Source organism: Notolepis coatsorum (assembly GCF_963971535.1).
Source record: "Notolepis coatsorum genome assembly, chromosome: 13".
NCBI lineage: Eukaryota > Metazoa > Chordata > Actinopteri > Aulopiformes > Paralepididae > Notolepis > Notolepis coatsorum.
In genome coordinates, this window is record NC_140177.1 from 102,371,608 (window position 1) to 102,399,498 (window position 27,891).

At 42.4% G+C, this 27,891-nt stretch overlaps 1 protein-coding gene across 1 annotated transcript in view; it reads right to left on the reverse strand.

The window, feature by feature from the left end:
• Positions 1-5,866: 5,866 nt before the first annotated feature.
• The window catches only part of LOC311239446 (retinol dehydrogenase 12-like), a gene marked incomplete at both ends in the record, with an annotated part of 33,798 nt that continues 11,773 nt past the window's right edge, over positions 5,867-27,891 (reverse strand). The window contains 6 exons of the mRNA XM_084327755.1: positions 5,867-5,969; positions 6,288-6,480; positions 11,154-11,363; positions 15,483-15,587; positions 15,957-16,112; positions 16,433-16,548. Of these exons, the coding sequence (XP_084183881.1) occupies positions 5,867-5,969; positions 6,288-6,480; positions 11,154-11,363; positions 15,483-15,587; positions 15,957-16,112; positions 16,433-16,548 (883 nt within the window). The remainder of the gene's footprint in view (positions 5,970-6,287; positions 6,481-11,153; positions 11,364-15,482; positions 15,588-15,956; positions 16,113-16,432; positions 16,549-27,891) is intronic.

Genomic DNA, 27,891 nt, shown 5'->3' on the forward strand with positions numbered 1-27,891 from the left:
TTTTTCTGTGCGTGGAGACATTCAAAATTCCGCCCGTAGGAACGGAAATATAACACTTTCTACGCATTGTTGATAAATGAGGGCCCTGGATATTCCCAGTTAAATTTCCATCTGGCATTAAACTAACATTTATAACTCGGTTTGAGTTATAGGAGTTGAGACAGATTTTGAGAAGTCAGCGAAATAGGATGTCACAGTGAAAAGGGTGACCGGTTCCTGGGCTGTAGCCATTGGTGTTTACATTGGCCGCATTAGACTAAACCAGAGCTAAACATGCTAGTGGATGTGATGTTTGGGAACATGATGATGTCACACTAGCCATCCCTATAGCCGCATCGAGTTCAACTTTTCATCTCTCCAAACTGGATTTGGCAAAAGTTTGATTTATCAACAAGAAGAGAACTTGAGGACTATTGGTGACATACACAGCACTTGCAAATGGTAAATATAAATAAATAGTATTTCTAAATGTACGGTTACTGTTTAACATTATGATTAAAGCAGTAATTGTGTTGTGTTGTTCGCTATTTGGCAGTCAACCTCGTATTATACTGAAAATGTCTGGTGCGCTCTCAGAGTCAACTTTGTTGTACTGTAAACAGGGGCGTAGCTGTAGATTCCGGACCCCATGAAAGAATGTATTAGTGGGCCCCCAATAAATGCGAGCGCGCGTTTGGGCCATTTATTTATTGATGAAAACGCATAATATGGTTTTTACCTATACATTCGGATCAGCAGTTCAGCACCTGCACTGTTGGTGGGTGAGCCTAGTAAAGGATGTCGCATTGCGTTCATCTTCAATGAATGGACCAATGCAATAGTCTACCAAAGAACCTTGAGTCACACTAGGCTGGGAACAACCCTGGGTCAAGTGATAGTAAACTGGACTGGACGAACAACATCGAGGCCCTACAGGAAGGGACAGAGCAGACTGTTCTTCCTGAGAAGGCTCAGGTCTTTTAATGTCTGCAGCAAACTGCTGCAGATGTTCTACCAGTCTGTGGTTGCTGGTGCCCTCTTCTTTGCTGTGGTATGCTGGGGGGGCAACACCAACACACACAAACTGGTCAAAAAAGCAAGCTCTGTGGTGGGAGCGGACCTGGACAGTCTGAATCAAATTTTTCTTCTCTTTTTTTTTCTACCTTAAACAGATCTTTTTCAAGTTCCAAGTTTTAATACTCTTATCAACATGCGAGTCAACAAATGCTTGCTTTATGCAGCCATTTAACACAAAAGGATGACCCTCATGCATTGCAAATTTGCATCAAATTCAAAACAGAGTGATGCACAAAATAATTTAAAAGAAAATAATAATTTAAAACAATGAATAAAGTGTGCATGAAATAATAGGGGAAAGAAAACGTTAGGAACTTGTTACATTCACCCACACAAGGGCTGAGTAATCACCCCCCCCTCCTCTCTCTCTCACACACACTCTCCCAGCTCTCTTTCTCTCTTGCCCCTTCCTCATCTCTCTCACCCCCCTCTCTCTATATATCTCTCACACACACACACACACACACACACACACACACACACACACACACACACACACACACACACACACACACACACACACACACACACACACACACACACACACACACACACACACACACACACACACACACACTTCAGAAACAAACATAGTATCAATGAGAGCATCAATCATACACCTGAGTGATGTCTAGTAAAAAAAAAATATATATATATTTATATATTTATGTTTTGGGCCCCCCCCCCCCCAGTGCTGGGCCCTTGGAATCATCCTAAACTATCCCCCCCCCCCCCCCCCAGCTACGCCCCTGAGTGTAAATATCTATGCATTTCATTTGATCTAGTAGAACATGGTTTTAGTAGTGTTGTTGTGTTTACTGTATGTGACGTAGACTTGTGGGGACTGTAATCGCTCATTGTTATTCTGAAAGGTGAGGATAGATTGATGCAAGGTGAATAAATGAGTAGTGAGGTGAAACGTTGTGCCTTAAGTAATCTTATAATTTATACAATCTTATTTGTATAATTTCTCTGTATCATACATACATATCAACTCGTCTGTGATTATAAAAGAGCAGCGATTCACTGCGCCAGTCTACTCCACTGCTCTTTTATTATCACAGGCAGAGAAGATATTTATCATGGGTTACTCCAGCAAACACAAAAGTCATACATTTGTATTAAATGCGTGCGTGTCACAGTGTTTTAGTCTGTATGAAATTAAGTGGTCATAATTTAAATAAGTTTTTGCTCAGTAATGCTTCGGAATGTGTGCATGTCTGGGCTCAAATGTCATGTTTTTGGATACAGAACTCTGATATAGATGTTGCTTGGCCATCTCATGATAAATTAGCAATTTATTTCAAACTAGTCGCCCTCCCCATTCAAAACTGCATTCCAGAGGGGAAGGGGCGAGAAACAGTCCGGTGCTGCGGTTGTTATGTTGCTCTGTTCTCCACTTGTCATCATGCCTTTACAAGCATCGGATGATACTATATATTTAGTCCCCCTCAATGGTTGACCACATATAATAATAATAATAATAATAATAATAATAATAATAATAATAATAATAATAATAATAATAATAATAATAATAATAATAATAATAATATTAGGCTACATGTTTTATGTCTAATTAAAATAATATGCAATGTCAGAAAACTGGCGGCCCTAGACTCCTATGAGACAAAACTGTAACACTGCATCGTCTACTTAGATAAATAATTTTTTGGGACATATTTAATAATTAGTAATATTAGTAAACATTTTTGGAAGGTTGTGCTTCGACTAGCGATTTATCTCGGCTGCTCTGTTACCAGCAAGGTCTCCCCTACATTTTCAAAAGAGAGATAGTCTCAACTTCATCATCATGCATGTCAAATATTTGTCATATCGTGGGCCTTTGGAAACCTATTTCAGAACGTGCTGTGCCTAATCATCTATTCTCGGGAACACAGCAACACAGCATTCTGTCTGAAGCTCACAGATGATGGCATTACTGTGTACTTTGCTGAAATAGTTAGCTAAAATAGTTCACATAAACACAACAACACTGCTTAACTTATACAATCTTGTTCTATCTAACCATAATTGCCACCATGCATAGATCATACTAGATTGATCAACTTACAACTAAGCATTTCCTGGCAGATATCAAGATGAGCGTGCTGTCAGACATAATGAACATGCACTAAGATATTTGCTGGGATAAAAGTTTTTAATGGATAGATATTTAGATATTTACAGTACAATGAGATTGACACATAGCCGGCCTGCCAACACACCAGAATGGTGTTGCGCCTCCTGGTGGCAGATAACAAAACAGCACTTCCATGATAAATTATATTAAAATCAACACAAGAACACAGCGCTGATATGCCCCTCCAGGCCTCCACGGTTCCCGTCCACCTTAATTCTTGATTATCCCAGTCTTTCCCTACTCAGCTACTCGTCTTCTCTCCCTCTCTCTAAGTACAGGATGGGGTGCATGTGTGTGACACCGGAGGAGCAGCTGATTGACATACCAGCTGATAACCATTCCTATTTAGACCTGGCTCAGATGTCATGAGGCTGCCAGATCATAATTCCTAATTACCAGTCAGTCCGTATACTCTTGCTTTGTCTCATGTCAGTCCGTGTTCTATAGCTTTACCTAACGTTTCTTGTCCTCCTTTGCTCGCAGTTCGTTACCTGGCTTCAAACCCTCTTCCCGAGTCTTGGATCCCTGTGTTCCTGCTCGTTTAACTACTAGGAAAGGTCAGTTTACAAACGTGCACCCTTTGACCCCTTGATTTTAATATTTTTTATATTTTTGACGAAAGTGCACTTTTTATAATGGCCAAATCTATTTATTTATTTATTTATTTATCTATTGGACTGACAGATCAACAATGTAGGGATCCCATTCTGGCAGTGTCATGTCTTTTATACTTTGAAGTGTCATGTATGTCTCTTGTCCCTGTTTTGTCCTGTTTTGTCTTGAATGTATATGCAGCTGTCTGTGATATCATGCCTTAAATTGCCCCTTGCGGGACTAATACAGTTTTTTTTATTGAATTGAATAAATTCAACTGCAACTCGCTCACTCCCTGGACTGCCTAGAGACCTGGTTACCGTATTCTTCTTTTCTAATTAGATATAGGCCTACACGTCATTTGGGTTTTCTATGATTCCACATCGTCTCTCCCTGTTTGTGTCTGCATCTGTGTTCTGGCTTTAGTTAGTTGTTACAAGTGCAAGCTATTGCCGTCGGTAGAATGGAGCTAGGAACACTTTGCTCCATATGTAGGACTATCAGTGGTGTATAATAAAAGGTAGGGCTATCAGTGGTTTAATAACAGGTAGGACTATCAGTGGTGTATAATAACAGGTAGGACTATCAGTGGTTTAATAACAGGTAGGACTATCAGTGGTTTAATAACATGTAGGACTATCAGTGGTGTATAATAACAGGTAGGACTATCAGTGGTTTAATAACATGTAGGACTATCAGTGGTGTATAATAACAGGTAGGACTATCAGTGGTGTATAATAACAGGTAGGACTATCAGTGGTGTATAATAACAGGTAGGACTATCAGTGGTTTAATAACAGGTAGGACTATCAGTGGTGTATAATAACAGGTAGGACTATCAGTGGTTTAATAACAGGTATGACTATCAGTGGTTTAATAACATGTAGGACTATCAGTGGTGTATATTAACAGGTAGAACTATCAGTGGTTTAATAACATGTAGGACTATCAGTGGTGTATAATAACAGGTAGGACTATCAGTGGTTTAATAACAGGTATGACTATCAGTGGTTTAATAACATGTAGGACTATCAGTGGTTTAATAACAGGTAGGACTATCAGTGGTTTAATAACAGGTAGGACTATCAGTGGTGTATAATAACAGGTAGCACTATCAGTGGTTTAATAACAGGTAGAACTATCAGTGGTGTATAATAACAGGTAGGACTATCAGTGGTTTAATAACAGGTAGGACTATCAGTGGTTTAATAACATGTAGGACTATCAGTGGTGTATAATAACATGTAGGACTATTATCAGTGGTGTATAATAACAGGTAGGACTATCAGTGGTTTAATAACAGGTAGGGCTATCAGTGGTTTAATAACAGGTAGGACTATCAGTGGTTTAATAACAGGTAGGACTATCAGTGGTGTATAATAACAGGTAGAACTATCAGTGGTTTAATAACAGGTAGGACTATCAGTGGTGTATAATAACAGGTAGGACTATCAGTGGTGTATAATAACAGGTAGGACTATCAGTGGTTTAATAACAGGTAGAACTATCAGTGGTTTAATAACAGGTAGAACTATCAGTGGTTTAATAACAGGTAGGACTATCAGTGGTGTATAATAACAGGTAGAACCATCAGTGGTTTAATAACAGGTAGGACTATCAGTGGTGTATAATAACAGGTAGGACTATTAGTGGTTTAATAACAGGTAGGACTATCAGTGGTTTAATAACAGGTAGGACTATCAGTGGTGTATAATAACAGGTAGGACTATCAGTGGTGTATAATAACAGGTAGGACTATTAGTGGTTTAATAACAGGTAGGACTATCAGTGGTTAAATAACAGGTAGGACTATCAGTGGTTTAATGACAGGTAGGACTATCAGTGGTGTATAATAACAGGTAGGACTATTAGTGGTTTAATAACAGGTAGGACTATCAGTGGTTTAATAACAGGTAGGACTATTAGTGGTTTAATAACAGGTAGGACTATCAGTGGTTTAATAACAGGTAGGACTATTAGTGGTTTAATAACAGGTAGGACTATTAGTGGTTTAATAACAGGTAGGACTATCAGTGGTTTAATAACAGGTAGGACTATCAGTAGGACAGCAGGTCATTCCCAGGTGATTCCCAACATCTGGCAGCTCAGCTCCCACAGTTTCCCAGCCATGACGTCATCTCTGGCAGCACTGGTACAACTAGACAGCTTACAGTCACTAGAGAGATATTTTTAATGGGATTCACACACTATTTAAAATGAGGGTTTGCCCCTTCATGCATCAATCAAGAATGAGTGAGTGAGTGGCTGGATGAATGAATGACCAATCTAACTATTAATCTATCTATGTCTAATACATACACATACAAGCATACACTCACAGAAACACTTATTATTATTATTATTATTTTTTTTACAAACAAACGTATTGACGGACTAACTAACTAACTAACTCTAACTAACTAACCAACTAGTTAGTTATCCAACTGTTGGACTAAATATCGAATTAACAAACAAAGTTTAGTGTACTAGTTACCAGTAATATCCACCGCTCTGCAGCTTGGACTCAGGCTCCACAGAGCAGTAGACTGATGTCTGGGCTCCCTGGGTGATGGTCTTGGTGAAAGGTCTGACCATCCTCCAGGAGATGAGGAGGGCCAGGTTCATATGCCTCTTCAGCTCAGTGCGCACAATCCCTGGATGGACCACATAGACACTCACACCTGTACCTGCCGGTGTGGAAGCGGAAGAGAGACCGCATTAACTCACTTTGTTTAGTTGAAACGTGGTCCAGGAGGGCTTGATAAAGTGTATATGTCCACTATCCCACAGTCCCAGACTGTTGATGTATATCCACTGTCCAGACTGCATCCAGCTAGCCAAATAGCTTCTTGTTAGCCAGGTTAGGCACGGGAACACAAGTACTGTGATGAGCTGTGTCTTTGCCCATTTCCGCATCGATCAGCCTGCAAACTACCTGGCGTTCTATCGCCCTGCTCTAAGACAAACTCTAACCTTAACCAACTTTGAAAGAGTGCCTAAGCTTAACCGTCGAAAGAACTTGCCGTCATGGTCTAAGACAAACTCTAACCTTAACCAACTTCGAAGAGTAACTAAGCCTAACCAGTGTAGAAACTGACGTCGGCCAATCAGAGAGCGTCTCCGAGAAATGCGGCTACGGAAAGTATAGACGCTGCTTGCTTAGATGATATAGATCGCTTGAAAACGTGCTCGGCTTCCATCATATTACATCATATTTCAACGCACAGTGCGTTACGTGCGTTGACCTATTTGATTGGCTGCGAGGATACAGCGATGAAACCAGTGCACACCCTGCTGTGCGCGATAAGTCTCGCCCCGGCCTGAGAGGTAGTTACTAGTGACTTCCTGTGAATGAAAAACTATTATTTATATTTGATATATTAACGTTATATTGTGCATTGGAAACACAAACATACTTAAAATGAGTAAATATAATTCATTTTAAACATGTTTATTTTATTTCTAGGGCTCTAAAAAAAAAATATATATATATATATATATATATATATATATATATATATATATATATATATATTTTCTTCTTCTCTCTTTTAACCAGGGAGGGCGGCGCTCTAGCGCCCACTATCCGCCGGCCGCCACTGATTGTATGGCAAAGAAAAAAGGACTCCCGGACACTGTCTTCTCATTTGCAGTAAACCTCATTTGATATACCACACTTCTGTCTTTAGACCTTCATCAGGTAAAACCGTTTTATTGTCCTTTATTCTCCAGAATCAGTGTTGAGTCACATGATGTATACAGTATACTGCAGGCACGTGCACACATAGAGGCCAAGGGGTGCCTGAGCACCTGCCTTTTTGATCCTCATCAAAAAAGTGCCCTTTTTGAAAAAAATTTATAAATAAATGTTTTTTTTTGTTTTTTTGTTTTTTTACCGTTACGCATATAGACTGCCCTTCCAACTGAAAAAATGTCAGGATAGAATCAAAATATTAGGTAAAGAGAGAGAGATGCCCCATATTCCATTGCAGTTTGCACGGCCTCCTCAGTGTGCCTCTCCGCAGACCTATATATTTTATGCATAGCGTGGGTGGTGATGATGATGATGATGATAGAAACCGCTGTTGAAAGCTGGTATTACACTCATTGAGGGACACGAAGAATTCAAGTCTGATGGGATTTGGGAACCTCAAATACAAATCAGGATTGGAATAAAAAATGCATTTATATTAAACAATACAGAATATACAGCACTTCTTGGGGTCTGTAGGGTAAGTACTTATTCCCTCCCCCCTGAACATTTATGGAGATGTATGGGCCTTTTAAGTCAGTGATAAAAGTGTCTTTCAAGGATAAGTGAGCTCCTGCACTGATTATTATAGTTCAATATTCAATATTTGATCACCAAAAACCCCCAAAAAGCATAAAAAGGGGGCCCCCCGCCCGAAAAGGGCCCTTAAAAATCGCGCTTGCGCGCTACGCGCACTCGTTTAATATATACACACAAGTGTAGTGCCCTTTTCAGCCTTTGAGCACCTGCCCCTCTAAAGTCCTGTGCACGTCCCTGGTATACTGTACATACTATGAATGTCATGGACTAATGATACATCATTATTGATATTCATAGTATTCTCATGACGTGTCTTGCCATACAATATGGTGCAATGCAACTTCTTATTGGCCACGATTGTCCCTGAATGATAATCACCTGCTAGTTAATTACAATCACCTGTTGTTTGTGACAAAGATATCTTTGATTGAACAGATTGATTGATTGATTGAATGAAACTTGTATTAACAGATTGCAGAATGGGTACAATCAGTGATGCCACAGATTACTTGTAAAAGTAATCCGATTACTGATTATTGATTACTCCTTTAAAAAGTAATCCAAGTTACTTTACTGATTACTTGATTATCAGAGTAACTTAGTTACTTTGAAAGTAACTAGGTTACGAAGTCGTCGTCGTTCCCCCAACCGTTTTTTTTTAAACGCTTTATTGAAAGTGCATAAATAGTTTTTAACTTGTTTCTCTGCACATAACGTAAATTGTTAAACTAGTGCTTCAGCTTCTGTACCATCAAGTATGGTAAAGCAACAGTCTATGATGCTCACAGCATTAGAGCAGCCAGCCAGTGGTTTTACAAAACCAGTGTATATCCATTCACATCTAACAAATGCAGGCTGAACTATTCAATTATATCAACTGTAACTATTAAATTGTTTTTATAAATGTCTCTCTATAAACATACAATCAGTCTCTCTTTAACATGTAAATTAACTGTAAATCTGGCAAATAAGAGCTTTTGCTCTGCCACCATCAAATATACATTAATCAAAAGGGAAAGAAACAATCTCTCTCTTTTGCTGTTTGGCTGGCCTCCGAGTCCTCCTGTACCTAGTCGAAGCGTCGGCTAGTGAATGAATGAATGAATGAATGAAAACTTTATTAACAGATTGCAGAATGGGTACAGTACAGTACAGCTCAATACATACAATTGTTAAGGGGATGCAGACCAGAGAAAGACTTTTGTCTTGTTTACATCAGGGTCCCCCAGTGTTGTGATTCCAGATCCTTTCAATGCAATTGGATGTGCTGTTTTTAGCGGTAGACAGTATTTTGTTTCCTCCGCATATGAACGTGAAGTAGTGACTGAGGCTATACGAGCGTTTTGGGATGGAAGTCTGAACAGAAACTCACTTTTAATTTTGCCAAGCGTTTTGGGGTGGAATTCTCCGACGACGGAGCCCTGCTGTCACACGATTGGCGCATATGTCACATGACGTGCTGTGAAGACCCGCCCTACTCTGCCTCTGATTCGCAGACTGTGGATGGGGAATGTGATTGTACCAAAGCAGATGTCACTCACAGACAGAGTGTCCAGTCACGCCGCGGGGACACATTCTTGTGTAACCCTTTCACTGCCACACTACGTCACTCCCAAAAGAAAAACAGCTCAAAATGTATTTTTGACTGTCAAAAACGAAATAAAATACTGCATTCCGCCTGCATTATGAATTTATGATGAGATAGTAACGAAATAGTAATGCACAGCCACTTGGACAAGTAACTGCAATCAGATTACTGGCTTTTAAAGATTAACGCGTTAGATTACTATTTTCGGGGGAAAGTAATCAGATTACAATAAGGCGTTACTTAGTAACGCGTTACCGGCATCACTGGGTACAATACAGTACGGCTCAATACACACAATTGTTAAGGGGATGCAGACTAGAGAAAGACTTTCGTCTTTCGTAAACTACCGTTTACCTCCACCATCTGTTCCCTCCCCTCAAGGTAGGATTGCATCCAGCTCACTGATAAGACTATCAAAACCAATTGCTTTTAGCTTGTCAATCAGAATGGAGTGATTGACAGTGTCGAAGGCCTTTTGTAGGTCCAGCATGACCATGCCGCAGTATTTGCCCGCGTCCACCTCTTGTTTGAAGTGGTCGTTCAAATAGAGAAGGCATGTGTCAGTGGAGTGGGATGTTCTGAAGCCAGATTGGAATTCGTAGATTAGATTTTTTTCCGCTAGGTACTTTTTGACCTGTTCGTAGAAAATTTTTTCCATGACTTTCGAGATGGAGGTAAGTATAGAAACAGGGCGGTAGTTGCCCGGGTCTAATTTGCTGCTATTTTTGTGCAGAGGGGTCACCCTCGCAATTTTGAAGTCCTTGGGGACATGTCCCTGTTTTATGGAGAGGTTTATTATGTGTGTGATGACTGGGGTGATGGCGGCTGCTGAGTCTCTGAGGAATTTGGAGGGGATGTTGTCATGGCCAGTGGCCTTGTTAGGCTAGAGGGCACTCAATTTTTTGAGTACCTCATCTGTTGTTACCATTTCCAGATTGAACCCCTAGGTGTTTGTAGTACGCTACTATGTGTTCTACCCCATAATGCCAGAGTGGGAGGGTAGTTTGTTTACCAGTGTTGTGGCTATGTTTGTGAAGAAAATGTTTAAGTAATTGGCTACATCCAGCTTGTCTGTGATGAGCGTGTTGTTCGTCTTTATGTTTATGTTTGAGAATCTGGTTTTAAGTTTTTTACTGCAGCCTATAGTTGATTATTGAGTAATTTCCAAAGTTCACGTGGTTTGTTTTTGTTTCTCAGTTTTGTCATTGATGAAATTCTTTTTTGCAGTTTTGATCATGGAGTTTACGTCGTTTCTTAGTCTGTTTCTTTCGAGTTTGAGTTCAGTCACGTGGGCTTGGAGTTCACTGCTCGTGCTTTTGGTAAGCTTTGATTGACTTTTACAAAACTCAGAGCATTTATTGTCTCTGGTTTTCATAGCGGCCAGTATTTCGGAGTGCATCCACGGCTCAGCGCGATTTTTTACCCTGGTGGTTCTTGCGTGCGTGCATAAAAAACATAGTAAAGTGAAATATTAAACAGACCTTTGAGCCTTCTAGCCAGTGACCTAGCGCTGATGATGTTGGCTAGTTTGCTCTGTCCATAGGCTCTTCTGGAGTGGTAGCTGCTCTCACTGTTGATATCCTCCAGCTGGATCCTCCCCCAGGCATGCGCCATAGACGATAGGTTAATGATCCTTGAGGGGGCGGACCGCTTCAGTAGGTCAATCAAAAGGAACGTCAACAGGAAGTGACCTAATGAGATGAGAAGAAGATGAATAATGCCGAACTCTATTCAACGTAGGAGGTTGGAAAATTTGAAGTACGACCTGAATGTGTTCCGGTGCACCAGCTCGGAAAGAAACGGTAGATAATATTATTATATTATATCATATTATTAGATATTAGAAAAAAACATTCAATAACTCGAAACACGAGACGACAGAAGGACCCGAAGCTAACGTTGCCGCTAGCTTAAACTGCGACAGGCCGACAGCGTGCAGTCAGGACTTGAGCAGAGCATGGACCAGGCGAGCATAATTGAAGGGATAAAAGAACTGAAAACCGATTTAAAAGAAGAGCCCAGGAGAGTTAGCGAAGAAAGGAGGCAAGAGGTAAACCAGCTATTTCGAGACATAAAGGATAAGTTTGATAACATTGTATCGGAGATACAGAGCCTAAATCAACGAGTGGAGGAGGTGGAGAGCCGAGCGATCGACTGGTTGGGCACCACTGGTCTAGAGCAACACAGAGTCGCACAATAAGGTTAGTCGACCTGGAATCCAGCGAGGAGGAATAACATCTGCATATTTGGGATGGAAGAAGGAAAAGAGGGGGACTCGGTTCCAAAGTTCATCGAAAAGTTTTTCAAAGACGAACTATCGCTCCCACCGGACATAGAATTTAAGCTGCAAGGGGCCCACCGTGCACAGGCCGCGTGTACCTGTTCCGCAACAGTAAGTGACTTCCGGGGTAGGCCTGATTGGCCCCGACAGGCACGTGACGCGGCAAACTCAGGACGCGCAACGAGGCTGCTGAGAGCTGTCGCGCGGAAATAGGCTGTCTATTGCCATTCTCTAACACAAACTCTAACCTTAACCAGCTCCTTAACAGCGCCTAAACTTAACCGTTCTAACCTTAACCAACTCCGAAACAATGCCTAACCTTAACCTTAACCTTAACCATGCCTAACCTTAACCATAGAAAGAATATTGCCATTCTCTAAGACAAACTCTAACCTTAACCAGCTCCTTAACAGCGCCTAAACTTAACCGTTCTAACCTTAACCAACTCCGAAACAATGCCTAACCTTAACCTTAACCATAACCATGCCTAACCTTAACCGGCGAAAGAATACACGTTAAAAAAAAAATCACGTAAAAAAAAAAAGATTTGATGGGATTCGAACTCACCAACAACGGACCGCAGGATCACAGGACCGCTTCTCTGCCAGGTGAGCTATAGCGCCGAATGAGAGTCATGGCGTATTTGGACGGTTACGTAATTCCGTAAGCTCTGCCACTCGGCTCCGCGGAGCGTGCCGCGCGGCAGAGAAAGTTGCGCGTCACGTGCCTGTCGGGGCCAATCAGGCCTACCCCGGAAGTCACTTACTGTTGCGGAACAGCTACACGCGCACAGGCCACGCCGAGACATATTATCGTTAATTTCCAGGAATACTTGACAAAGGAGCTGGTGCTGAGAGAAGCATGGAAGAAAGGAAAGATACAACTGGGCAACAATATAATTTATTTCGACCATGATTATGCAACTGAAATTGTGAAGAAAAGGAGGGAGTACAACTGTATAAAAAAAGCACTAAAGATAAAAGGAATCCGCTTCCAGACTCCATACTCCAGCATGAGGATCCATTGGGACACCGGAGTCAAGACCTACATGAGCGCAACCGAGGTGCACAGAGAGCTGAAGAGGCGAGACATCACGGTGGAAGAAATGGAAGGGGAGAAGGAGAAAGGAAGGAACGCAGAGGTGAGGAAAGCGGGACCAGACACTGGCACCAGGCAGGCAGAGGGGTCGAGTAGCAGCACTGAGGGCAAGAGAGAAGCTCAGTGAATACATGCATCGTAAAAAACAATGAGTAGAATCCTTCGGACCGGCCATGATGGCCGTGGTAATGTTCAAATAATCGCCCGGGAGGAGCGAGGTATTTTTTATTAGCGTACGTTTTCTTTAGTGGTTAACCGACAGCCGAGTGAAACCGACCATCCTATGGGACACAATCAAGGCAATTATGAGGGGATACCTAATCTCAAAGACTGCACACTTGAATAAGTATAGGCAAATGAAATATGATCAATTACAGAGAGACTTGAGAAAACTCGAACAGGTGCAGGGAGGGGAGGGGGGGGGGGGGGGTAATAGGGAACAGATGAAGGGAATAAAATCACAGCTTGAAAAAATGGGAAAAGAAGAGTTAGAGAAGAAATTGAGATACACAAAACAAACCTTTTATGAATCAGGCCCAAGGGCAACCAAGATTTTAGCAAAACGACTCAGGGCCCAGCAGAGTAGACACTTTATCCACAAGATCAGGGAACCCCAATCAGGAGAAGCGACTTATGAACCTGAAGATATTCAACGTATATTCAAAGAAGTTATAAGTTATACTCACAACCCGAGATGGAAAACGAGGAGAAAATTGTACAGTTTTTATCATCCTTGGATCTCCCGAGTATAGGGAAAATAGAGAATAAAGCCTTGATCTCCCCCATCACGAAGGAAGAACTAGATATAGCCGTAGGAAGACTGAAAGCAAACAAAACTCCAGGGAGCGACGGGTTTCCAAACGAGTGGTACAAAATCTTTAAAGAAGACCTGGCCCCAGTAATGCTAGATTATTTTAACTGGACACTTGAAAAGGCAGAAGCCCGGGCTGCTAGGTGGCGCAGTGGGCAAGGCGCTCGCCACCAACGCAGGATATGCTGGGTTCGAGCCCAGCTCTCGGCGTTGCTACCAGCTTGGCTGGTCGTTCATACTAATACAATTGGCAGAGTTAGAGGGTGGAAGTCGATGGGTGGGGATTTGGACGTTGTGGACAGCGACTCCTACAGGTCGGTTGGGGGACGCCTGCACAGCAGACACAGGAAGTAGCGGGGGTAGTGTGAGCCTCCCATGCGTTACACCTCGCCACTGAGAGTCCGCGCTGGCAGGTGAAAAGATGTGACAGGCTGCCTCCTCGTGTACCGGAGGGGACACGTGATGCAAGGCTTCTATCCTCCCTACAACCGACCAGTGGGGGGCATAGTCGAGCAACGTTCAAGACAGGGGAGGGGAGAATTGGAAAAACACAAAATTGGGATGGGAGAAAAATAGAAAATAAGGAGAAAAAGTGGATACAAAAATTATAATAATAATTCCTTGGCTCTGCTAATGTATAACATGTATGTAGCTTCCATTCAAACTGACGAGAACAAACGTGAAGTCTCATTTGTGTGAGACTCGCTCGACATACTACTCCTGGGTCCTAGTGTCCCCCAGGTTACACTATATGTTATGTGTGCACATAATTTATATGTTAATAAAATTGCATTTATCTATAGTCCTAATTCTGTCACTGTTTGATGTCACAAAGAAGGGTGGATCCGAAAGCTACATTTGTAACAGGTGATGAAAAAGTCAACAGATAATGAACTGTATTAGACATTTGTTAATGATGAATAGTCTTCAATTTAGATTAGGGCACACAATAACATCTGCAAATGATTTATAGATCTTTTAAGAATGTTTTGCAAATCATTTGTTGAACATGAACAAATAAATGGAGGTATAGTAGTTTTTTCATATACATTTTTCAAAGCATCTACAAAGTGTTACTTACTACACATTAAACAACATTATTTAATGATGAACAAATCAAGTACACACATGAGTTATAAATAATGTATAACTAATTTGTAAATGTTATACAAATAGTTATAAATGATTTAATAATAATTTACAAATGTATATAAATGGTTTGTTCATGATTAGTTCATTATCTACAAATACCTTATAAAGGTCTTATAACTGAGTGTTATTATAAAGTGTTACCAAATTCAGAGTTGACGAGGACTTACCCAACACACTATAATATAAAACTGTTGATGATGGGGTTGTGGTGGTCGGGCATGTCTAAAGTCTCAATTTATAGTGTTTTATCCTCTGTTTTGAGTGAGTGAATGAGTGAGTGAGTGAGTTGTTAACGACATCTTGACTTGCTCCATATCTAAAAATATACAGTACACAGAGATATTAGGGGAATTTAACTACTTCTTTCTTTACTCCCTGAAAAGTTGACATTTCATTGGGGATTTGAGGTTTTTGCAAGACACTAACAAGTGTGTAGTTTGTGAGCAGCCAAAACACACTTGCCCTTACCTAAGTGATTGACTCCAAACTGCATCTCAAATCCATCTGCGGTCTTGGAGTAAGGACACATCATAACCCCAGCGTTGTTGATAAGGAGGTGGAGTTGACTCTCATCTGGAATACAGGCAGATACAGAGGAATTCATTAAAGGAAACTGCCAACATTATGGGAAATGCACTTACCATCTTCATAGTCAGACAAGAAGACAGATACCTGTATCCTCTCTATGCATTCAGTTAGCAAGCTAGCCTACCACAAATGAATGGAAGCGGATCAGCTAGCCTAGCGTGTGAGCCAAAACACCTCTCCTGGAGGTTTAAGCCTCAGTATTTTAATAATTTATTGTGGATAGCTGGCAAAACCCCTCCTCTTGTCCTACATTATTACTGTGGATGGCCACACTCTTGTTTACTTCACGAGGTTGTTACACAAAGCCCACACATGACAGGAACAGACCAACCCAAGGCTAAGGACTTTGCTCACCTCTGTTGATGACCTCAGCAAACTCCCTGATGGACTTGGTGTCAGACAGGTCCAGATCCTTCAGGACCACGTTGGTGTTGCCTGAACTCTCTATGATCTCAGCTCTGGCCACCTCAGCCTTTGTCATGTCTCTGCAGGCTAGAATGATCCTACCGCCTGGATATAGGGAGGGAGGGAGGGAAGTAAGGATGGATGGATGGGGTAAGAGTGTGATGGGGTTAGGGAGAGAGAAAGATAGGTATGAAGGAAGGATTGAATGGAATGAGTGATAGATGAATCGTGGAAGGCAGAGAGGGAAGGAATTGATGGATGGATGGAGAAAGGGGAACCGAGGATAGAGAGATATCGAGAGAGAAAGGTAGTCAGTAGTCAGTACATACAAAAGGAAAAAATATCCAAACACCAAATCTTGTTCCTGTCCCACAACAGATTTTCAACCCAAAGTGGGCCTTCAGGCGCTGCCATGTGTAGCTCACCTCTCTTTGCCAGGTCGAAAGCCGTCTCCTTGCCGATGCCAGTGTTGGCGCCAGTGATGATGACTGTTTTACCATCCAGCCTGGCATCAGAAGACCACTGGCCATAGAACAGGGCTCTGGCAGAGAACAAACACTGCTACGGTTATGTTTGAAGTCAGTCTCAAGATGTCTTTAGAACAACCAGCCCACATTTGCTGATTGATTGATTGAATGATTGAACATTTTATTAACAGATTGCAGAATGGGTACAATACAGTACAGCTCAATACACACAATTGTTAACCCATTCTCCGCCGATGACGTGTTAACACATCATTCTCCGCCATGCGTAATCTGCCAATGACGCCGTAAGGCGTCTTTGAGATCAATATTTCATATTTTCGTCATGGTATTCATATTTCACCCACGGAGTCTTGGGTGATGCTGTGGGACTCGGCACAACTCTGCAACGCTTCAATACCGCCACCTGGTGGCCGATCGGCGAGTTGCCATACAGGAAGTTGCCCAAACCGGAAGTGGTCCGTCCCCTATTTTCGTCCGGCCACTCGGTGATCGTCCCGGGGCTCAATATAGACACCGTCGATATGAATATTTGCCATAACTCAATAATCAACATGATTTGGACGTGTATTAGTAATATACAAACCGGAAATGGATCGCATCGATCAACATCCCATAATAGCGATCTTTTTGCTCCACTCTCATCCCCCAACGCTACGAGGAGACTGGGGTGAGTTTCAGCATTTTTCTTTACCATTTTCGATACAAACTGCTCTGATCAATATCACCCATACTACATGAATCATTTAACGTCGGTCATTGAATTATAAACGACCCCCCCCCCTCCGTTCACCCGCAGATGACCAGTCATGACGTTTAGGACCATGTACAGTTGAAATCTTTTATATAACGTTGATCGGTATCAAACTGCATTTGATCATCTAATATATGCATTTAGGCCTATATCTCACGTTCTATTAAATACTGCAGAAAACGATAAAAACATATTTATACTCTAGACGGTATTTTAGTATGAATGTGTGAATGAAAAAGTAAAACGTTCCTACATCCTGAACGATAGATAATTGATGTTGAATGGGCCATAGTAATGTCAATTTAGCAATACAATTTAAAAAGTTATAGCCCTGCAAAGAAGGTGAACATCTCCATAGACAAATAGCGCTGGCGGAGGATGGTTTAGGATGGATATAAGCCCGGCAGAGAATGGGTTAAGGGGAAGCAGACCAGAGAAAGACTTTCATCTTGTTTACATCAGGGTCCCCCATTTTCAATTCATCATAACATATATGACATACAGAAGACAGTACTGCTACATCTATACATTTATGACATACCAGATTTACAAATACAGTTTGTGATACAAAAATTGTCTAAAAAAGAGAGTATATACATTTGACGAAGAAACTGTACATTGGAAGAGGTGAGGGGGGGGGGTTGGGTAATTGGGGTGGGGTGGGGGCGAACTGTACATTGGAGGTGGTTGGGTGGGTGGGGTGGGGGGGGGGGTAGGCGGGGGGGGGGGGGGGGGGTAACTGTACATTGGATTATCGACAAAACCTTATTTGGTCCCAAGAAGAGGGTCTTGTGTATTATTGGGTTAGGACATTTACTGTACATTGGAGGGGGTTGGGTTAGGACATTTACAGGGGCCAGTTTCGAATTGCAGTCTCCCGTAGGTGCTCTTTGAGAGTGGTTTTGAAAGTGGGTAGTGAATCACATTCCTTTACAGCTGTGGGTAGGGCGTTCCACATTGATGTGGCATAATTGCGAAACGTGTTTAGTCCCTTGTTTGAGCCAAATCTGGGTTTAACATGATTTGTGGAGCTCCCTCTGGTGTTGTGGTCGTGGTATTCACTGACCTTTGGGAAGTATTTTGACATGTACATGGGTACCTTAGTCGTGTAGTGTATCTTGTAGACCAGGCCCATTGCAAGTTGCTGTACTCTGTCATCTACTCTAAGCCATCCTTGGTTGTCAAAGTGGGCAGGGATGAGGTGGGTTCTAGGAGTAAGGTCAAGCAGTAGTCTGACCAGTTTGTTTTGCGATGTTTGTAATTTAGTTTTTAGCGCCTTTGAGGTGCTTTGGTACCATGAGGTGCAAGCATAGTCGTAGTACCCTTGAATGAGTGCTCCTGCCAGAGTCTTCAGGGTATTCTTGTTTACCAGAGAGGAGATCCGGTAGCGTGTATATTTTCCCTAACGGAGTTGCACTTCCGCGTTCGGTTTGCGCGATCTGATTGGCCACTGACGTTTTTTTCAGCACCAATCGCGTTACTCCTAACAAACTGGTTAAGCTTGGCGACTCTTTCGAAGTCGCTCTCTTTCGAAGTTGGTTAAGGTTAGGGTTAGGGTTAGTTGGTTAAGGTTAGGGTTAAGGTTAGAGTTAGGGTTAGTTGGTTAAGGTTAGGGTTAAGGTTAGGGTTAGTTGGTTAAGGTTAGGGTTAGGGTTAGGGTAACAGCCTGCTGGCGCGATTGTTAGGAGTAACGTGATTGGCGCTGGAAAAAACATCAGTGGCCAATCAGATCACGCAAACCGAACGCGGAAGTGCAACTCCGTTAGGGAGAATATACACACGTGATCCGGTACAATAATCTAGTTCGTTGGTTGACTTTTTTTTATTACATTGGATGCCATTTTGTCACAGGAAAGATTTGCCTCTAGGATGGAACCTAGGTATGTAATTTCATCTTTCCTTGTGACAATATTGTCACCCACTGTAACTGAGAAACCGTCGGCCTTGCTGAGTTTGTTATTTGAACTGAAGAGAATGGACTCTGTTTTACCCAGGTGTAATGATAGTTTGTTGTCAGCGAGCCAGGTGCAGATTTTGCCTAGTTCCGAGCTGAGGGTTTTTTCAACCTGTAACTTGTTCCTGTCAGAGACCAGCAGGGCTGAGTCGTCCGCGAACAGGAACAAATTGCAGTCACAAGCTGACGACATGTCATTTGCATAAATTAGGAACAGTAGCGTATGCTTCCTTGTGGAACACCACAGCTCACTGGGAGGGGGGGGATAGGATGGAAACAGGCCTGTAGGTCAATGGACCAGGTGAATGTATTGATAATAGATATAATAGATTTCTGAATAATTTTATATAATTAAGTAATAGCTCACGCCAGGCCGTGGTATAATTTATGCCCCTTAGCTGTGATATAATAACCGTATGCCTGAAGTGAGCTATTGCTTTTATGAAACAGTTACCATGGCAATATGAAAATAAGACACTTCAATTTAAATCGTTTTTATTAGTAAATAATAACGTTTTTAAAATAGGATGCATAGTAAAATAGGCCACATACTGACTGATCTAGCTGGTCGAACGCTGTTTTAACAGAGAATGCAATCATTTAGATTCCCAATATGAAATTTGCTCCAACGTTTTCTGAGATTGAACGGCTGCGACAGGACTGGGGTTTAACTATCGTAACTGATCGTCCTGCTGTATTCCTTTATCTGTAATTTATCAGTATCCCCAGTTAGTAGCCAGATTAATAAATGTAGTGGCAATAATCAAATAATCTGGATAAAATCATTGCATTATCCATCTGATTTAGATAACATTATCGGCCATTTTGAGCCTCTCTTGGTCCATATGAGCATATTGCGTGTCATGACACAAGGGCTTCCTCAGGGCTTGAATCATTCACAGCTGTGTATAATCATCATTAAACAGTCAATTGTTTCTAGTCCTAATTAACACAGCCACTGAGTCAGGGAAAAAGAGGTATTTTACATAGTAATCCATCATACACAAGGGTAATCCATAATGTCCATAAAAAGGGATATGGAGAACAAAAAAGCACAACACAGTTAGTGGGGCAGAGTCCTGTCAATCTATAACATAAACAAAAGTATTTCTGAAATATTTGAGAATGTCAAATGGAAGTTATAAACGAAAGTTCAACTGAGACTGAACCCCTTTCCACCTTCACATCCTGTTAACCAATCACATGATCCTCTTACACCATTATCTCCTCCCAGGCTCCCACTAATTGTCCCCTGCCAATCCAATTCCACCACCCTATATTCAAAGGCTCTGAAGTAACCCCCCTACCTTTATGTCATCTCACTCTTGTTCATGCATTATTTTGCTGCTCCATCAAAGCATTTTAAACAACATCTCTGTATTTGGACTCAGATCATTACACCAGGCTTCACCATGCAGTGTGGTGAGCAGAAGAGCTGGCAGGTAGCAGCATTCGGACATACATCGGACCATTCAGTTTAATTAACCCCTTAACACTATCCAACGGATATCTCCGTGTTTCGATTCCACCCGTTGTGGACAGAAGCACGGATATATCCGTGGCAAGTTGTTATTGCTTTTATTCCATATTAATAACCTATTCAAGGTCGCCGAGCTGCACTGCAGATGTACCCTATTCTTTGAATTTGACAAAGTGCAATACCGGCCAGATCCTCTTAGGGGCATACACTGTGGCTGAAGGGAGCATTCTTTTTTTTGATTTTTTTTTATGTTTTTTTTGAGTTTCCAGTAGCTGGATTCTATATGTGTAGCCTGTACCTTGGATTACGTTTTGCATCGCAGATTTCACCATGCAATAAGGGGATTTATCATCAGCCAATGGACATATCGATCTACCAGATGGCGATCGATAACGAGGAAATGCTCGGAGGGATCCCACCGGACCACGGTAAGATCTTTTTCACGTAAAGTACATCCCGATCGGGCCTTGTTTTGATACTCAACCAGGCGTTCGGCCTATGAGGCTTATGAGGCTAACGCGGTTATTGGTAATCAATAATCAGAAACAACGTCCCCCGCCCCCCCCCCCCCCCTTTCATGCATACATGCTTGAGGATCGTGCCGATCATATGCAGTTTGAGTTATTTCTGTAGCATCTGTAAAACGGAAATGCCATTGGATATAACGTTAGCAGCTATTAGCCCTATATCTAGCCTTCCAGAAAATATACTAGACCAAATCCCGTATAATATTATAATTATATTCACGGCGCTATAAAATGAGAACATAGTGATGATTTTTTTTCTTCTTTAAGCCATTTTGAAGGGACGGTTTATGGACTCAATTGACAATGAGAATGGACAGATAGCAATACTACAAAGTATAGATTTAGCTCTACAAACAGCCCCACGTCTGTTTACATTTCCCAGTCCTCTTGAAATTAATTAGACTCATCCCAGTGGCCGCGATTGTGTTAAGCCCGACGGGTACAGGGCCGAGATTCATATCACGCCATAAATCGATCAATACAGAACGTATTAATTAATGTTGGATTTCTTTTTCAAATGTAGCCAAGAGTAAAGACCCTAACCTAACCAAAACAGCAGTAGAAGTGTATATTTTCAGCAGTGTCCGGATGGCAAAATTTAGTATCTACAAAACCCCCTGTAAATCATCTTCCCGTTATACATGTTCTTAGATTTCTTGTACACTTGATCTCAAGAAGGTGCTGAATGAGCTCAGCATGGTGTTATTCACCGTCAAAGATGAAAAGAAAAATTATATTCTCCTTTGGTTCATTACAATTTACTCAAGCCTAGTAACAGACAAAAATGTTCATACATTCCCTGAGATCCATAGATGTCCCTAGATACCAAGAACATGCAAATAGACCTTGTAGAAGTGGAGCAATCTTCCATTTACTTAGGTATGTATTTTCTGAAAATATGGCTAGGACTTAAGAGGTTAAGAATCCATGTAACACTTGTCATATACATTCCCACTATGACTTCTCGATTACATAATTGTTTAACCTGTTTAACCTAACCTAAATCAATTAACCTATGAATCACCAGTTCATGTGATTATCGTCCAGATCAGTCATCAGCAGCTTCAAGCATAACATTTTCTTTATAATATCCAACAATGATGGTTGCAGTCGTTGGTTCCTCTGATCAAAGTGCACCAACACAGAGAACATGCTCAAGCTGCCTGTATGAGTCCGGCAGGTACATAGAAATCCCACAAAGACAATGAAGGAGAATATAGAGATACTCATTACACATTTGCATTGACAGCAATCTTTAAGCAATCGCAGTTGATTTCAAGCAGTTTTTCATCTGAGTTATAACCGGGCGGTCCCTGAGTGCGGCAAATAATAACTGTAGGTTTAGCTTGTTATGCTAAACTCAATGTAATGTGATACTGACCTTCTCGCCCATGGTACCAGACAGCCCCTGCTTTCAATTTAGCCTTCTGCTGAGAAGACACTCGGCTATTTGAAGCTATAAACTAAAGCCCCAATCCACGATATTGGATCATGTTGGAGTAGGGTATGTCCATCTTTAAAGAGCATGGCTGCAGGCTAATTAAGAACGGATTAGGTCCTGTCCATTAATGATGATGATGATGATGATGATGATGATGATGATGATGATGATGATGATGATGATGATGATGATGATGATGATGATGATGATGATGATGATGATGATGTTAGTGATTTACGCTCCCTGTTACGGACGGTGTCCTTATGTGTATATATGGGGGTTATGTATGTTATCTGTTGTGCGTGTGTGTATATAGGCATGTTTTGGTAGTTCTGTTTTTGTCTCCCTCCTGTGTAACATATCCCATTCTCAGGTGTCTCCCAGTTACAGCAGCAGAAGCAGCAGCAGCAGCTGAGGCTCATCAGACTAATTAACCTCCACATCCCTTCATATACCCCAATTGTGTGCAGTGTTGGTTAGCTCTTTTGGCTCAGTGTGGTGGTGGGTGTCTCTCTGTGTTTGGTGATAATTCTGTGTGTGCCTGCGTGGACCAAACCCTGTGTGGGGTATATATGCTGTTGGCCCTGTCTTGCCATTTACCACTGTATGTGGGGTATGTATATTTGAGCTAGGTAATGCTCTATTTGCTCTAATGTTTGGTGTGTGAGCTAGGTAATGCTCTAGTGATAATTCTGTGTGTGCCTGAGCTAGGTAATGCTCTAGTGATAATTCTGTGTGTGCATACGTGGACCAAACCCTGTGTGGGGTATATATGCTCTTGGCCCTGTCTTGCCATTTACCACTGTATGTGGGGTATGTATATTTGAGCTAGGTAATGCTCTATTTGCTCTAATGTTTGGTGTGTGAGCTAGTTAAATGCTCTATTGCTCTCATTGTTTGGTGTGGGTGTTTCTTAGAGATGTCCAGGTAGAGATATCCAGGTAGAGGTACATTTGGTAGAGCTGGCGAAAGCTCTGGTTCACTCCATTGTGTTTTGGTGTGTTCTTTGTTGTACATTTCTGTTAACCCATAACCTGTTTGTGTATTTGTTTATTCCTTGTCACCCAGCCTATGGTGATTGCTTTGCTTTGTATTAACCTTTTGTTTCGCACACAGGGACATTGAGGGCAGGAAGATACCCTGGGTCTACATTTTGCATCACGTAGGTGACCAACTGTTAAAGACACCAGCTTTAGAGTGAGCACCACCACCTGTACTCTGGGGCGTTCGCGCCTGTAAGGGGGGGTGGGCTTTTGTTTCTTTTTGATATTTGATTTGGTGCTCACTGTGCTCTCTGTGTTGCCGAGTTTTGAATATTGTGAACAAAATATTATTATTTTGCAAATTGTCATGTGTTTTGTGTCACTGCACCCTCACCTATCCTGTCTGTGGCCTAGTGTTGCGTCTCCCTACGGGGGTACGCAACACTCTCACAACTCCTTCTATTCCTAAAGTCATTCTGCCTGAGAAGGATTCATACAATTTCTACCGTGAGGATTCCAGTCATATTATCAGGTGACTCAGTCATTTTGACATCACTTATCCTTTTAGACCATCTCAGGCTGACCTGGGAGACCTCCGTCAGGAGGTGATACATGTTCCCACATAGCTCTTTCTATTCCAAAGACATTCTGCAGTGGGAATCCTCTATCGTGAAGATTCATATAATTTACTCTCCCATGCTCCACTAAACCCTGCCTCGTTAAACGCTGTCCTACTCACTGGGCCTTCATCGGCAGCTCAAGTACATCAGGTCATTCCATATCCCACAGTCATGATAGGAATTCATTTTTCATTCTTTTTTTAATTTTTTAATTAACCTCAACGAGTTTCATTCTGGTTAAATAAAGATAATAAATAATAAAGATCATTCATCCTTATTACAGTGTAATTTTAGCAGCAGGTATTTGCTTCACCCACTGCTACACTTTTGGGGTGGACTCAAGAGCCCTCTGCCTTCATTCAGGCAGGATTTGCTCTAGACCTAATTCCATATTATACTACTACCTCCTCATTTAACCCCCATCATTCCTGTGAGTTACTGATTGCAGTGATTCCATAACAGCAGGAGACCTGCCGGTATACTCTATATACTACTATGTCCCAGTGGCGGCGGCACTAGAGCGCCGCCCTCCCTGGTTAAAAGAAGAAGAAGAAGAATTATTATTATTAATTTTTTTTCTGCGCGAGATAAAAAATTTCAAATGGACGTGTTTCTAGAAGTTACTACTGATCATCTGATATTGACCGGATGGGGGGGGGTCGTTTATAATTCCGTGGCCAACGTTAGATGATTCATCTAGTGTGGGTGATATGATCATTAGAGCAGTTAGTATCGAACGCGTTAAAAAATAACGCTGAATCTTACCGTAGCTTCCTCATAGCGTTGGGCGATGAGCGTGGAACAGAAATATTCCTATTATGGGATGTAGAAATATGCAATCCATTTCCAGGTTGTATAATAGTATACGTCCAAATCATGTTGTTTATCGAGTTATTGGTAACGGATTGCTATCCATTGTGTCTAGCTTGAGTCCTGGGACTATTACCGAGTGATCGGACCGAATTGGAATGAGCACCAGCTTCCATTTCCTGTTTCCGCTCTGGGCGATCCGCCTATCGGCCACCAGATGGCGCTCTTGAACCGTTGGAGAGTTGAGAGGGGATCAACAGTAGATCTCAAGTCTCCGGGGGAGAAATATGATTTCGATCACAGATTTTTGAAATATTGATATCAAAGACGTGGTACGGCGTCTTTGGCAGAATGAGCATGGCGGGGAAAGACGTGCTACGGCGTTTTTGGCGACCATAGTGTTAATATCAAATATAAATAATTGTTTTCATTAACAGGAAGTGACTGCTGATAGAGAATAATACCGTGTCTATACTTTCCGTAGCCGCATTTCTCTCGGGCTAGAAGCAATAACGCTTACAGTGGGCGTGCACTGGTTTCATCGCTGTATCCGTCGCAGCCAATCAGTGCATAACGAGCTGTGCGTTGAAATATGATGTATTATGATGGAAGCCGGGCGCGTTTTCAAGCGGTCTATATCATTAAGCAAGCAGCGTCTATACTTTCCGTAGCCGCATTTCTCGGAGACGCTCTCTGATTGGCCGACGTCAGTTTCTACACTGGTTAAGCGTAGCCACTCTTCGAAGTAGGTTAAGGTTAGAGTTTGTCTTAGAGCGTGACGGCAAGTTCTTTCGACGGTTAAGCTTAGGCACTCTTTCCGCGACGCGGAAATGGGCAAAGACAGTCTGTAAGACACAGCTCATCAGTACTTGTGTTGTGCTAATAAGCTAGCTGGATGCGGTCTGGACAGTGGATATACATCAACAGTCTGGGACAGTGGACATATACACTTTATCAAGCCCTCCTGCTCCTGGACCACGTTTCAACTAAACAGAGTTAATGCGGTCTCTCTCTCTCTCTCTCTCTCTCTCTCTCTCTCTCTCTCTCTCTCGCTCTAATGGCAGCTGTCAAATATAAACAAAGATGGGTTGTAGGCCTACTGTGCAGTTGAGTTGGATGGAACCAGACAGTATGTTCCAAAGATTGGATATGTGTATTGTATATATATATCTGTCATGTATCCCATAAAAAACCTCTGAGTAATTTTTTATTCCTCCGTCTCATATACCAAATGTCACAAATTGTCTTCTTTCATCTTCGTAATATCACAAAAATCTGCACCATTTTAACTCTGGCTGATGCTGAAACCCTAATTCATGCTTTTGTCTCAACACATCTAGACTACTGTAACGCACTTTTTTCTGGCCTACCTAATTCAAGCATTGAAAGACTTGTGCAAAATGCGGCTGCATGGATACTAACAAAAACTAGAAAATTTTATCACATCACACCAGTTTTGTCCACCTTACACTGGCTTCCTATTCAAGCCAGATCGATAGGTTATGTATATAACCTAGTTATATGAGTACTGGCTGAGCATCTTGCTCTTTCGCCACCGAGATATACCTCATCTCCAGTACCTACTGTACTTCATTAACGAAAACAAATGCACCCATGCACCTGACCAGTTCCCGCCCCAGTGTCCTCCTATAAGGGCACCAGGCGTGGTCACACTCGCCCTTCCTCTGGAAAAGTTTCCATCAGAAACCCCCCCCCAAGGGACCTCAGGGCGCGCTAAGAGCAAGACGCTCAGCCAGTACTCATATAACTAGGTTATATACATAACCTATCGTTATATAGTCGTACTGGCGAATCGCGTCCTGCTCTTTCGCCATTGAGATATGGGGACAGAGCAGACGCGAGGACCGACAAATGCACCCCCTGAGGACCCGTAAGCCCACATCAGGGGGGAGGGAAGTCCCGTCACCCCCCCTTCCTAGTGAAGAGGGGGCGGCAGTCAACTCCACCCAAGTACGAAAAAGAGGGAACTAGAAACCTCTAAATGCACAGCACAGGCGGGACCATGTGTGACACATCACCTTGTGGTCCACACCCACACATCCCTGCTAACCCACCGAAGGTGGGAAGCAGGGGAGGTTCCAGACCTCAGAACCACCTGGGAGACAGAACCCACGGTCATGTCCATGAGGTAAAACCTTACGAAAGGACCCGGGGAGGACCATGAGGCCGCAGCACAGATGTCCTCCACCGAGGCCCCTCCTAACAGGCCAGCCAACGTGTAGCAAAGGGCAATGCCCTCGCACAACCAATGGGACAGGCGCTGTTTCGACAGTGCCTTACCAGCGCGAGAGCCACCGCAACAGACAAAAAGTTGATTGGTAGCCCTGAGGCCCTGAGTACGGCTGAGGTAAATCCCCAAAGCCCGGACCGGACATGACAGGTGAAGGCTTGCCTCTAACTCACTAGCGTGAGGAGGCGGATGAAACGCCTGAACCATAATATCCCTGGAGCGAAAGAGCTTCGGATATTTTTTGGCACGAAGACTGGGTTAGGACTCAGAGTGGCACCGCTATCAAAACGAATAGACAGACACGCAGGCCGCACAAAGAGAGCACAGAGCTCACCCACGCGCTTAGCGGAGGTGATGGCCAGCAGGAACGCAGTCTTGAACGACAGCTGTTCCAAAGGCGCTTGCTCAAGAGGCTCAAACGGGGCCTCGGACAACCAACCGAGGACCAATTGAAGATCCCAACTCGGAGCCAGAGAACGTTTCACCGGCTTAAGGCGCCGAGCGCCAAGCAGGAAACGCTTCACAAGAGGGTGGCCTTACACCACTCTTGGAAAATACGCCACCTACCCGCGTAAACCG